The sequence below is a fragment of the Macrotis lagotis genome, chromosome 4, assembly GCF_037893015.1.
Source record: "Macrotis lagotis isolate mMagLag1 chromosome 4, bilby.v1.9.chrom.fasta, whole genome shotgun sequence".
NCBI lineage: Eukaryota > Metazoa > Chordata > Mammalia > Peramelemorphia > Peramelidae > Macrotis > Macrotis lagotis.
Window position 1 is genome coordinate 55,539,667 of NC_133661.1, and position 14,265 is coordinate 55,553,931.

A 14,265-nucleotide genomic window follows, 5' to 3' on the forward strand; every position below is an offset into this window, starting at 1 on the left:
TTTATCCAACCCTCCCTGAGCTTTAGTCCCATGTCTCTGACAAGTTGACACAGACATTTTCTTTTGACTATTCTATAAGTGTCTCAAACTCAACATATCCAAAAGAAAACACATCTTCACCCTCCAAAAAACCCTGTCCCCCTTCCAAATTTCAAAAAAATTTACCATCTTGATATCCCTTTTCACCAAATATCTAATCATTTGTCAAATCTTGGGGTTAAAAACATTTGAGGATAGTTTCTCAGAAAAAGACCTCAGACCTCAAATATGTAGAGAATTTTGTCAAATTTATAAGAATATGAAACATCCTCAAATGATAAATTTTCAAAGGTTATGAACAAGTGATTTTTGGAAGAAGAAATCAAAGCTATATTTAATCATGTGAAAAGTTGCTCTAAGTCATTATTGATTTGAGAAATATGAATTAAAACAACTTTGAGATACTATCTCACACCTATAATATGATAGAAGGGGAAAATGACAAATGTTGGAGAGAATGGAGAAAAGTTGGGATACTGTTGGTAATACTGAGAACTTTTCCGGTCACTTTGGAGAGAAATCTAGAATTATGTCCCCAAAGTTATAAAACTGTGTATACCCTTTGACCTATTAGGACTTTCCCCCTAATGTGATCAGGGAAAAAGGAGAAGAACCTATAAATTCTAAAATATTTATGACAGCTCTCTTAGTGGCAAAGACCTGGAAATTGAGGGGATGCCCATCCATTGGAGAGTGACTGATCAAGTTGTGGTAGGTGATTGTGATAGAATACTATTGTGCTGTAAGAAATGATTTTAGGAAAATACATGGAAAGACTTGCATAAAATAATGAAGAGTAAAATGAGTAGAATCAAGAAAATGTTATATACAATTACAGCAATAATGTAAGAAGACCAAACTATTGGTCTAAACTATTGTGAGCAAGATGAATATTTATTTGTTTGTTTATTTGTTTGTTTGTTTTTAGATTTTTCAAGGCAATGGGGGGTTAAGTGGCTTGCCCAAGGCCACACAGCTAGGTAATTATTAAGTGTCTGAGACTGGATTTGAACTCAGGTACTCCTGACTCCAAGGCCAGTGCTCTATCCACTGCACCACCTAGCTGCCCCTAAGATGAATATTTAAATCAACTACAAAGGGGCTATGAAGGAAGCTGCTGTATACTTCCATAGAAAGAACTGATAGGGGTGGCTAGGTGGAATAATTACCTAGCTGTGTGACCTTGGGCAAGCCACTTAACCCCATTTGCCTTGCAAAAAAAAAAACCCTTAAAAAAAAAGAACTGATAGATGGAAGTACGTATTATATAGTTTTTCATATATATATATATATATATATATATATATATATATATATACACATATCTGTTTCAAATGTTGGCCTTCTCTGGTGTGGGGTTGGGAGGGACATAAAGGGGGAGACATCCCAGAATACAAAATATAACAAATACATTTTGCAACATCCCCTTCTCTCTATTCACACAGCCGTCATGCTATTGTAGACCTTTATCAGCCTGCTGCCTGGACTCCCTGCCTCAAGTCTCTCTTCTCTCTAAACCATCCTCCACACAGCTGCCAAAACAATTTTCCTAAACATTATTCTGACCCTTTCACTCTTTTCCTGCACTCACTCTACTCCAATGGCTCACTTTGTTCTAGGATCAAATATAAACTCCTCGATTTCAAGATCTGGACAGGCTGACCCCTTCCCATCTTTCCAGTCTCTTAATAGGTCACTCACCTCCCCACAGTCCACAGTCCAAATCTAACGGCCTACTTGTGTCATCTATAATGCCTCCTCTGCCATCTCCTTGCCTTATACTCTATGCCCCAGAATGTACCCCTTCCGGACCTCTTCCTCCTAGAATCTCTGGCTACTTCCCACTTCCCACAGGAGACCTTTTCTGGTCCCCCTTGTCCCTCACTGCCCCTAGCTGTTAGTACTCTCCCCCTCTTCTGTCACTTTCCCATGCATGTACCAATTCAGGGATCTGACATGTTCCGCCTTTAGAATGTGAACTCTGAACAAAGACGACTTCTACCTTTTCTTCATCGCCTCAATACTTATACCAGCAGGGCTGGAAGCTAGGAAATGCTGGAGCGGGGCATTCTGATTGATCACTGAATTGACTTGGGGACTTGACCATGATCAGCTTGAAGCACAAAACCTTCCAGAAAAAAAAAAGCTGTAACACCAATATGCTTTGGAAGAAGACAGGGGCACTGGCTGAATTCCACAGTTTGAACTGGTTGGAAATGAAACAGGTGAATCGAATTTAGGAATTAGTCCTTAGGTACAAAGGACTTTGAAAGTCACAGAAAAACCTGAAGTTTCCCGCCCCCAGGTTCCTTCTTAAGTCACCTGTTTCCCCACCCTAGAAGGAACCACCTGCCAGTTGTCTTGGGTCCAGATTTTGTGAATTATACAACTGCTCTGACAACTCTGGAGAGGAGCTTGGAGGTCAGTGAATAATAAATTTCAGTCATCAGACTAGGAACTTAAAAAATTCCTATTTTCTTTCAGGACTCACAAGCCCCTGCTGTCTTGGAGATGGCTGGCATAGAGCTTCATGTTCCCAGTTAAATATGTTATTTTCCAGGTTCTGATAAATAGCCTCTCCTCCTCTGACCCACACTCCCCACCAGTGGCTACCATCTTTGAAATTTCACCTCCAGCCTAGGCCCTTCCCATGTGGGTTGGTGATATGACCACCTCCACCTTCCCTGCCCGTGGTGCTCTCCCACCCCCAATGCCCACTGCCCTTTGAGAACCGATGGCTCATCAACCAATGGTGTGCAAGGACCCCTGGCCCTTCTCCTTACTCCTATCGTTTTGGAGAGCGGTATCAATGAACTCAGCAGCCGAGTAAAAGAACTCGCTGAGGTTGAAGGTGGGGACATCGTCAGCTTCTACTCCATGGTATTCGATGGCCATGTCTCTGTAGTAGGCAGCACCAGTGTCCACATTCCATCGGCCATGGGCGGCATTCAGGATGTGGGTGAAGCCAGATTTCTCTAAACTGTACCTGTCCAGCGCAGTGGCCCTGTGAAGCAAAGATATTGTGATCTTGTGAGCCACTCTTTGCAACGCCAAGGAGCCATCTCTACAGTCACCATAACTGAACATCAGTCAGGGACCTCAGTAACCTTCCAGTCTAACCTTTACTAGAAAAGAATTCCCACTGTGAGAAATGGTCATCCAGTTAAGAGCTCCTCCTTACTATTGAGAGCAAGGACCCAACAAATGCTTCCTGAATGACTATAAGGGACCCCACTCTGCCAAAGCAGTCCATTCTACTGATGGCCACCTCTAATTGTGAAGAAGCATTTTCTTACCTCAAGTCCAAATTTGCCTGGTAGCATCTATTCTCATCTATTGTTCTTCACTCTCCCTTCTGGGGCTAGATACCACAAATGGAATCCCTCTTCCCTGGTATAACCTTTCAAACACTTGAAGTTTTTCCTCCCCTCCCCCTTCCAAGTCTCCTCTTGAAAAAATCCCGTCTCTCAATATTTCGTTTTTTTAAACGTGGTGTCCGTGTATTGAATAATATTTTTTATCTAGGAATCCCTGGAAAATTCTCCTTGATTTCAAATTTCTTCAGTGCAACAATTTCCTCTAAAATTTTGAATATTTGATATAAATAACAAATTCACCGATCTGATAAACAGCTCTCACAAAACTCTAGACCAACAACAGAAAGCAATTTCGTGCAGTTGGGTAAAGGGGGGAGCAGCCAACACAAATCAATGACTGGCCTTGGGGCCAGTAGCAGAAAAGAACTGGTGTTATAGGTTCTTTTCTATCCCAGTGTGGCCCAGCCACCCAAAAGCTCATATCGACTCTCCCATTTTCAGCCAAGGCTTCCTTGTCTATGATTTTTCTTCTCCTTATTCCATCATAGTTGGTTCCAGTGAGTAGCATGTTTCACACGAGAAGGAAAGCAATAGTGTACACTGAGCATTTAGAGATATTTGCAAACTTGATTAAAACAGTGGCCCAAGGAGAGGATGGATCCTGCCAGATTTTCTCTGGCCTGATCTTGGCTCCACTACAGGGTCCATGGAACTCCTCTTCTGTTTTTAATTTTTCTTCTTAAGAAACCTGGTTTTCATTGTTTAGATTTGTCCCTAAGTGTATATACAACAAACAATAAAATAATTTTGTTTTCAGGTCATAGATCTGTGCTTAATTAAAACCCCTTCTAATATCATCCAAATCACTGAGCAGGCAATGGGCTGCTTTGTAGTAGAACTCAGTGGAAAAATGGGACTAAGCTGTCCATGAAAGGAAAGATCCTATAAATCATGAAGTCTTAAATCCAGCTTCAGCAATTGCATTTCAACCTTACAAATAGCAGTGTGGTCAGTGTCAAAGGGCCATGTCAAAGACTGGGCCATATAAATAACGAATGTCAGTGTTTGATGTGGCCACATTTCGGTCAATAATTTAACAAATATTGACCCAAATACCCACTATATCCAGGGCCTTGGCTGTGCTAGACACTGGGGGAGATACAAAGGCAGACATGGAGCAAAACATTCAAGCTAACAGAGAAAGGACACATACACACAACAAAAACAGATAAAAAAGAGATTTCTATCAGTGTAAATCAAAAGACCAGGAACATTATGGCATCTGTCTTGGGAGGGATTCCAAGAGACAGATGAAGAGGCAGTTCAATTGATTTTGAGTCTGAAGATCTGAGTTCAAATCAGCTATATATTGCGGGGGGGAGGGGAGGAAGGAAAGGTAACTAGGTGGCATGGGGTTGTACCTGGAGGCAGAAAGACCCATGTTCAAATCTGATCTCAGATATTTGCTAGTTGTGTAACCCAGGGCAAGTCTCTTAACTGCTTCCTGCCCTTAGTTTTCTCATCCGAATTGAAGGGGCTGTACTACATGACCTTGAAGGTCCCTTCCAGTCTTAGTCTATGTATGTTTCTAGGAGCTCAAGTGATAGATGAGAAATTAAGAGACTTAGATCCAAATCCTCTCCTCCGATACTTGTAAGCAATGTGACTATAGCCTGGCATTGTAACCTCTCCAAACCTCAGGTCCCTTACCTATAGATTGGGTATAACACACACACACACACACACACACACACACACACATGTGTGTATACATACATATGTGTGTGTATATATATATAGTTGCCATCCTCACAGGTCTATTGTGGGGATTAAAGGAGGTAATGTATGTAAAGGACCTTCTAAACCCACAAGTTCTATATAAATAAATATAAACTATTAGGAGGGACTGGGGAAGAGATGATCAAAGAGTCCTTTCTAGGCTTAGAGGATAGGATGAGCTAAGAAATAGTTATGGGAGAATGAAATGAGAAAAACAATCTAGACCACCTGATCAGAAAAACTCTTTTTTTTCTCATGCCACATTGTATGTTCCTTCCTTGAATGATGCTCTGGAGTTCTTGAGCCCTTCACAGAATGACCTCACACAAGCCATGGCAATGAGCCTAAATTGGCTTCAAGGGTGATTCTCTAACCTCTTCCAGTGAACAAAACTAATTATGCAGGTTGTGTTATATTTTCTAATTTCAATTCATTGCTTCCCGGCTTAGCATTAGAAGAATAGAAATGTCTGTACTGAATTAAGTAATTCCTCCTCTTCTCTAAATTCCTATCATTTATAGCATCACCTTACCTCAGTCACTAGTATGTATGACTGAACTTCCACCATGATTTTGAACTTTAAAATTAATTTTTCTGAAAATAATCTCCACTCCCTGCAGATTCATTCTATCTTTGCACAACTATAATCCCTCCATTATTCTGGTTTTCTACTCCATCATGAATACTCTTCAGAATACCAATAGTTGGCCAATTCTATGTTATACTGTCTTTTACCTTTGAGCCCTTGGGTCTTACCTTTCTGCTATTCCTGTTCTGATAGTCTTCAATGCTATGTGACAGTGACAAGTTAATGAAACATTTGTCCTAAGGTGCTGAAATATAGTTACTGTTTACTCCTGGTTTTCTCTTATCTGACCACTTTTCCCCGATCTCCTCTGTTGGATCTTCATCCATTATCCATCTCCTGAACCCTAGTCTAAATTCTAGACTTGGGTCTTGAGTCCCCTTCTTTCTACACTTTGGAAATATTAGTTGTTTAAGAATGACGTTTGCAGAACTAGGGGAGCAATTGACAGGATAACAGCAACTCTGTAAAACCAAACAAATTTGAAAGCCTATAAAAATGATGACTAATTAAATGACCGTTCCTGATTCCAGAGGACCAAGGATGAAATATGCTATCCATGTCAGAGGAGCAATGAATTTAGGGTACAGAATGAGACATGTATGTTTTATATACAACAAATGAGGGAGCTTGTTTTGCTTAACTATGCATTTTTCATACAAGAAATAGTTTCTTCCCTCTTCCCCCCCTACCCCTGTGGTCTAAGGAATGGGAAAAAGAGAAACTAACTCATTCATTATTTTTAAATTAGAAAGGTGGGGAGAGGGTACTGAGATGTAAAATGTTTCATGAACTACCAGATGAAGTCATTGTTCTATTGGTTTCACTTCACTGTTTTACTGTGTTACAAGAAGCCTCTCATGAAATACAAGTTTATTATTTAAAAACAAAACATATAAATACAACTTTTTTTTTAAATTTAGGAGCCAGGTGAGAAAAGAATCAATAATGACCTGGAGGATTTGAAATTGGGTTCAGAATAGTGGTTCCCCCTAGACAAACAGGGAAATCTGGAAAAGAAGGAAATTTCAGAGGGCAGAGAGTACCTTTTTGGAATTTAAGATGCTCCAGGATGTCTAACTGAAGATTTCTAGCAAACATTTGGTATTGTGTGAATGCAGCCCAGAAGAGAAACTAAGGCTGACTATGTACCTGGGAATTATCTACATATATGGTCATTGAGAGAGAGTGTAAGGAAAATGAGAGTCAAGGATAGAACTTTGTAGGTTACCCTGGATTAGGGGACAGGACATGGATGATGATTCAGCATTGCCTCTCCTTGTAAATATAGGTATTGGACAAATATTTGTTGAATTGAATTGAGTTGAATTTTCAAAGTTCAGTAGATCTTATCTCTCCCAGGTTCATATTTATTTACAGAAAGGAAAGGTTGAGAAACACAGGCTCAACTGACTCCAAGCTCTCAATGGTCCTCTTGACCCATCCCTAGCTGAATGGGAATCTTCTCGCCAAATAACATTCCAAAGCCAATGGTCAACCCAGGCTTTGTTTGAAGCCTTGTAATAAGAGAGAAACTGCCTGAGGCAACCCATTCTGCTTTGGAATAATCTAATTGTTAGGAAGTTTGCTTTTACTAAGGCCTAAGTCTGTCTTTCTGCCCCTTCTATCCATTGCTCACTCCTAGTTATCTCACCTTGGGCAAAGAACAGTTCTGATCTTTTCCCTATAATATCATAGTCTTCTCTTTTCTAGGAGAAATACCCCACCCCACACCCCAGTTCCTTCAACCAAACTTAATACGGCATTATTACCAGTCTCTTCTCAAAAGTGATCCCCCCCCTTCTCTTTATTTAACCCTTCTTGTTAATCTTTCCCAAAAAGTGGTGACAAAAACAAAACAGAATATTCCAGCTATGAACTGACCAGGGAAGAATATAATGCGATTATCACATTCTTTGTCTTTTCTTAATGCAGCCTAAATTCCTATTAACTTTTGGGGCCTCCACTACTATTGATTAATAGTGAGCTTGTAGTCCACATTAATCCTCAGATCTTTTTTCTTTTGAAGTGACAAAAAATGGATTTTCTTTTCCTCCCATTTCCCTTACTAGAAAAAGAAAGATAAAAATAAAACATGTGTAACCAATATTGCTTAGTAAAACAAATCTCCACATTGTCCATATCCAAAAACTGTACTCTGTAATCTGTACTCCGAGTCCCTTCTTCTCTCTTTCAGGAGGTAAGCAGAACATTTCCTCTTGGATCCTCTGAAATTGTGGTTGGTTTTCCAGATCTTTTTCACATGAACTATTGTCTAGACAACATGGATGTGTGGAATTGATTTTTAGAATTCACATATGGGACTTTAGACTTATCACTATTCAATTTCATCTTATTTTACTCTGGGAAAGTTTTCTTCCAAAAGTCACTATATTGCTAGAAAAGAGCCATTATATTTGGGTAGAACTTTGTTTCTGACATTTCATTCACTTTTTTTTTACTTTTATGGTATAAAATACACCCCCCCCCATTACAGGTAAAGACAATTTTTTAAATTCATTTTTTTTAGATTTTTCAAGGCAATGGGGTTAAGTGGCTTGCCCAAGGCCACACAGCTAGGTCATTATTAAGTGTCTGAGGCTGAATTTGAACTCAGGGACTCCTGACTCCAGGGCCAGTGCTCTATTCACTGCACCACCTAGCTGCCCCTAAATTCATTTTTTAAAATACTTGAGTTCCTAATTTTCTTCCTCTCATCTGACTCCTAAAAAGGTACAAATTTTAAATAGGTTTTATATATACATATATATATATATATATATATATATATACATACACATACACATAAATATATATGCAATCATATAAAACATTTTCATATTACATTAAATATATTTCCATAAAGAAGAAACATATCAAAAGGGGAAAAAAACACAAACAAAAAAAAGTGGAAACAGTCTTTCAATCTGATTCAGATTGAATTCAGATTCCATCAGTTCTTTCTCTGGATGTGGATAGCATTTTCCCTCATTAAGTCCTTTGTCTTAGATCATTGTATTGCTAAGAAGGGCTACGAAATGATCATTGTATAATGCTGTTTTTACTGTTCTCCTTGTTATCCTCATTTCACTCTGTTTGAATTTGCCTGCTCATCATTTCTTACAGAACAATAGTGAGTGTTCCATTACATTCACCTACCACAGTTTGTTCAGCCATTCCCCAACTGTTAGGCATCCCTTCAATTTCCAATTTTTGCCATCACAAGAAGAGCTGTTATATTTTTGTACATGTAGCTCCTTTCCTCTTTTTTGTAATCTCTTTGGGATATAGACCCAATTGTGGTATTGCTGAATCTAAGGGTATGCACAGCTTTATATGCTATATATGCCACCTTGGACATAGTTCCAACTTACTCTACAGAATGGTTTGGATCAGTTCATAACTCTACCAACAGTGCATTAGTGTTCCAATTTTTCCACATCCTCTCCAACCTTTATCCAACATTTCCATTTCTGTCATAATAGTCATTCTGATAGATATCCGGTGGTATATGTTTTAATTTGCATTTCTTTGATCAATAATGATTTAAAAGCATTTTTTCATATGATTGTAGATAGCTTTTGATTTCTTCATTTGAAAACTGCCTGCTCATAACCTTTGACCATTTATCAACTGGGGAATGATGTATAGTCTAATAAATTTGACTCAATTCTCCATATACTTGATAAATAAGACCTTTATCAAAAACAGTCGTGTAAAAATTATTTCCTAATTTTCTGCTTTCCTTCTAATCTTGGTTGCATTGGTTTTGTGTATGAAAAAACTTTCTAATTGAATATAATCAGAATTATCATTTTATACTTCATAATGCTCTGTATCTCCTATTTGGCCATAAATTCTTCCCTTCTCCATAGATCTGACTCATATGTCTCCATATGTCATCTATATGCCACCTTTTATGTGTAAATTCTTAATCTTGTATTCATTTAGATTTTGGTATATGGTGTAAGATGCTGGTCAATACCTAGTTTCTATTTTTTTTTTCTATTTTCCATTTTCCAGTTTTTCCAACATTTTCATCAAATAGTGAATTTTTAATACCAGAAGCTAGAATCTTTGGGTTCATCAAATGCTAGATCACTATGTTAATTTACTACTATGTCTTGTGTACCCAATCTATTCCCCTGACCCACCATTTTTTTTCTTAGCCAGTGCCACATAGTATTAATGGTTACTGCTTTATAGTTTCAGATCTAGTCTGGCTAGATCATCTTCCTCGGCATTTTTCATTCATTCCCTTAATATTCTTGATTAATTATATTATTATTTTTCTAGTTCTATAAAATAATTTTGGTCATTTGAATAAGTAAATTATTTAGATTAGAATTGTCATTTTTATTATATTGGCTTAGCTTAGCCTTGACCAATTGATATTACAATTACAATTGTATAGATCTGACTTTATCTGTGATTCACTTTCTTTTTTAAAGATCTGTAGTTTCCTGGATTTTGATTGCTTAGGCCATCTTCTCATTTCCCAAAGTGGCCTTAAACCTATTCATTTTTAGGAGGGAAAATTAAACTTTATTTAGATTTTTAACTCCCCAACTTTTCATCTAGTCTTATTTTGAGTTCTATTTTAGAAACTTAGTTCTAACAGTTTTCTGGAAGACTATTCGCTTTCCTTTTATATGAACTGAGACTGTTTCTTGTACTAATTACACTTCATTAAATATTGTCCTATTCTTTATTCATGCAAAACAATCTAACATTGCATTATATGCTTTTATTTTTGATACTATACAAGGAGAGTAAATTAATACTTTGTCAGTTTTAGCACAGTGCCAGGGAAGAAGGATGAAGAGGAGGAGGATGAAGATAAGGGAAGAGAAAGAGGAGGAATTATTTTAAAATTTACAAGTAGATACTGATTCTGTAGCTTTTGACAAGTTAAATTTTGCCTTGACACAGAAATGAAATATATGGAATTGTAGGTGATGACCTAGAAAAATCTTTAGAAAGGCCATTTAGTCCACTTCCCCTAAATTTCATAAAAGAGAAAATGGGGCCCAAATAATTAAGAAACTTGCACAAGGTGACATGGGTTTGTAAATAATGGGATAGAGAGTCAAGGCCAGGTCTTCTGACTGCAAACTCAGCTTGCTTTCCACAGTATTATACTTCCCCTCCCCAAATGACCTTTTGTTCTCCTCTATTACTCATTCTGATAATGATTATAAGTTTAATGGTATTCAGAAGTCCAGGAGTGGGAATCAGGACACCTAGGTTTAACTTTGCCACTAACATGTGTGACTTTTGGTCAGTCACAAAACTTCACCTTCTTCATGTCAACTGAGTTCAATGATTCCTCACCTGATTAACCTCATTGACCTCCTAATGAAGTTGGCGTAGAATAGGAGATGACAAAGATCTTTTAGCTATTAAAACCTCTATACAACTGCCCAGAATTAGCCTTGGTTTTGTTAAAATAATAATGGTAACCCTGTGTCTTCATTCCCAAGAGAGGCCAGCAATTCTCTTCTTTGAAATTATCCTGTCTGTAGCCTCTGGGGTGATGGTCTAGAGAAGCACCAATATCCACACTCACCAGTAGTTCTTTCTTCCTCCCAGGCTCCACCAACACCCCTGGTACATCACTGAATATGTCCAAGAGAGGAAAGAAAGACCACCCAGAAGACCTGGGTTTTAAGGAATAATATTTTAAGAAATATTGGCCTAATATCTTGATTCCTGTGAGGGGAAACAAGGGAAAAACCATTGTTCCCTATGACTTACATCCATAAAGAATAATCCAGACCATTTTGTTGTTGATAGAATTCTTAAGGCTGCCTCTTTTTCCACATGATTTCCAAGGTGGGATTTGAACCCCATCATCAGTGCAGGGAAGGGATGTTATGTCATTCAGTGGGAAAGGCAGCCAGAATGGTGAAAAGTCTGCTGCTATTCTCAAACATTCTTAGACAGTTACATAAGTATATTTAAGGTAAAGCCACATCAGCTTCAGAGCCTAAAGTTCTATAATCCAAGATTTTGATTTACTATTTCTTAGTATTTAACTTTCTTAGAATTTTTTGCCTACATCTCTATTTACTCCCATAAAATGATTCAAATTCAAGTACCATTCCAAAGTAGTGGGCAATAATTTTTTTCCTTTTTTGTGTTTCCTTTAGTAGTTTGAGAGTTATCTAATCTCTTTTGGTATTCTCTCTAATTAAAGATATGGATAGTTTTTATTTCTCTGGCAATGAGTGAACCAGGGCAACTAGGTGGTGCAATGGATAGAATGCCAGCCCTAAAGTCAAGAGCCCCAAGTTCAAATTCAACTTTAGATACTTATTAGCTTTGTGACACTGGGAAAATCACTTATCCCTCTTTGCCTCAGTTTCCTCATTTATAAAATGAACTGGAGAGGGAAGTGGCAAACCACTCCAGTATCTTTGCCAAGAAAACCCCAAATGGGATCATGAAGTCAGGCATGACCAAACAGCAATAATGAGTGAATCAAGAGAAGTCCAAGTTGACTCACTTTGATTTATCTTCATCTATTCTTTAGTTTTTGCAAGGCAATGGGGTCAAGTGGCTTGCCCGAGGCCACACGACTAGGTCATTATTAAGTGTCTGAGGCAGGATTTGAACTTGGGTACTCTTGACTCCAAGGTCAGTGCTCTATTCACTGCACCACCTAACCCCCCCCCATCTTCAGCTATTCTTAAGGGCTATTTTTGTTCTTTGTTCTTCCATATTTAAATTTCCCATTTCTAGTTGATCTGCACAATCATACTTCTCCTCTACATGAGGCACAGGAATTATGACTTGGACATCTGTCTGGATGAGAAGGAAGATAGAGGAAAGAGAAAGTGAGATTTTCCTAAAAAGTAGGTCAAGAGAGAGGCAAGTGATGAGGTCAGTTCTCTTTGAGTGCATTCTAGTCCTTCCATGATCCCAAAAACCAGGGCTTGGGAGAGTTGGATTGGAGTAAAAATGCAACTCAATAATCCTTGCCATTTAACTGGGTAACTAATCTTCTTCAAAGGAATACAGCTTTGAAACCCTCTTTCTGGGGCTATGCCATCCTGGTTGGCAAATGACTGACCATAAACTCACATAATTTTTTATGTCTTGCCAACCCCAGACCACACCAAGCTTCATGTGCCATCTGGCCTTGGAGCCCAATCATCTTAGCCATACACCCTGTGGCTGCTCTTGCTCTGTGAGCTATAATCAAATCAGTACACTATTGGTCTTAGAAAGGCATTCTCAATTGATTCCCTTGGGTATCTGCTCACCATCTCTGGTATTTTCAAAGCCAAATACCCTTCCCTGGCCACCAGGTCCTTCTATGAGTTTTCTCTCCCTATTAGAACATAAGCTTTCAAAGTTGTATACAGCATGTTGAATCTAGTGCTTGGTGAAAAGTGAGTGTTCAATAAATATTTATCTTTCACTCATTCATTCAGTCCTGGAAGGAAACTTAGTGGTCATCTATTCCAATTCCCTCATTTTACAGATGTGGGAAATGAGATGAAAGAGATGAAATGGGGCAGCTAGGTGGTACAGTGGATAGAGCACTGGCCCTGGAGTCAGGAAGACCTGAGTTCAAATGCGACCTAAGACACTTAATAATTACCTAGCTGTGTGGCCTTGGGCAAGCCACTTAACCCCATTGCCTTGCAAAAAAAAAAAAACAAAAAACCTAAAAAAAAAAAAAGAAAGATGAAACAACTGGCCTGGGATAGGAAATGACAGAGTTGAAATCTGAACTCAGAACTTTGTATTCCAAGTCTAGCACTCTCTTCCTTGTTCCATAGTGAATCCCTATTCAATATAGGCATTGTCATTTTGGAGGTGCCCATGCTGCACAGAAGAAAGAAGGAAGGGTACATTCAAACCTCATTAATGGAAGTTATGTAATTTATGAAAAATCACAAAATCAGGGTTGGGCCAATAATTCCATTTATGCATACATAACCAATAAATAAGCTGAAGGAGCAAGATTTGAGAAAAATGCTCAAATTATATAAGAAAATATTTCAATCACTTTTGAAGCACAAATTGATGTGCTAATTACAAATCATTTTGGCCTAATTATTATTAAAGTCAAGTCCTGCACCTCCAGAAATGAATTCTTTGTCTAATTTGAGTTACTGGAAAGTAATTAAACTTGACTTCTTTGATAATATAGTCTGAAATTCAATCTTTTGACTAATTCAGACTGATCTCAATAAATAGTCTTAATTAATGTACTTTGGCTATAAATTGATCATCAAGTTAAAGAAGGCCAATCTGAATTAGTTCTCTTCATTAATTCAATTACCTGAGTTATGGTCAGATAATGGCTACATTATCTGCTGTGAAGACCCATCCTGTAATTCTGAAAAAGGTAAAAAAAAAATCTTAGAGAAACTTTTTTTTTTGGAGGGGAGGAAGAGGAGATTCTCTTTGAGACTGGAATGGCACATCCAGACCCTCCTTAGGCTAAAGGAAGTGAGGACTGTAAGTCACTAGAAACTTCCAGTTCAGAAAATTCTTGAACGAAGGCTTCCAGATCTTTTCAACTTTATA

At 38.1% G+C, this 14,265-nt stretch overlaps 1 protein-coding gene across 3 annotated transcripts in view; it reads right to left on the reverse strand.

The window, feature by feature from the left end:
- The window catches only part of DUSP29 (dual specificity phosphatase 29), a 67,147-nt gene that overhangs the window by 9,408 nt on the left and 43,474 nt on the right, over positions 1-14,265 (reverse strand). For all 3 annotated transcript variants that reach the window (XM_074232892.1, XM_074232891.1, XM_074232890.1), the window contains one exon: positions 2,823-3,043. In XM_074232892.1, the coding sequence (XP_074088993.1) occupies positions 2,823-3,043 (221 nt within the window). The remainder of the gene's footprint in view (positions 1-2,822; positions 3,044-14,265) is intronic.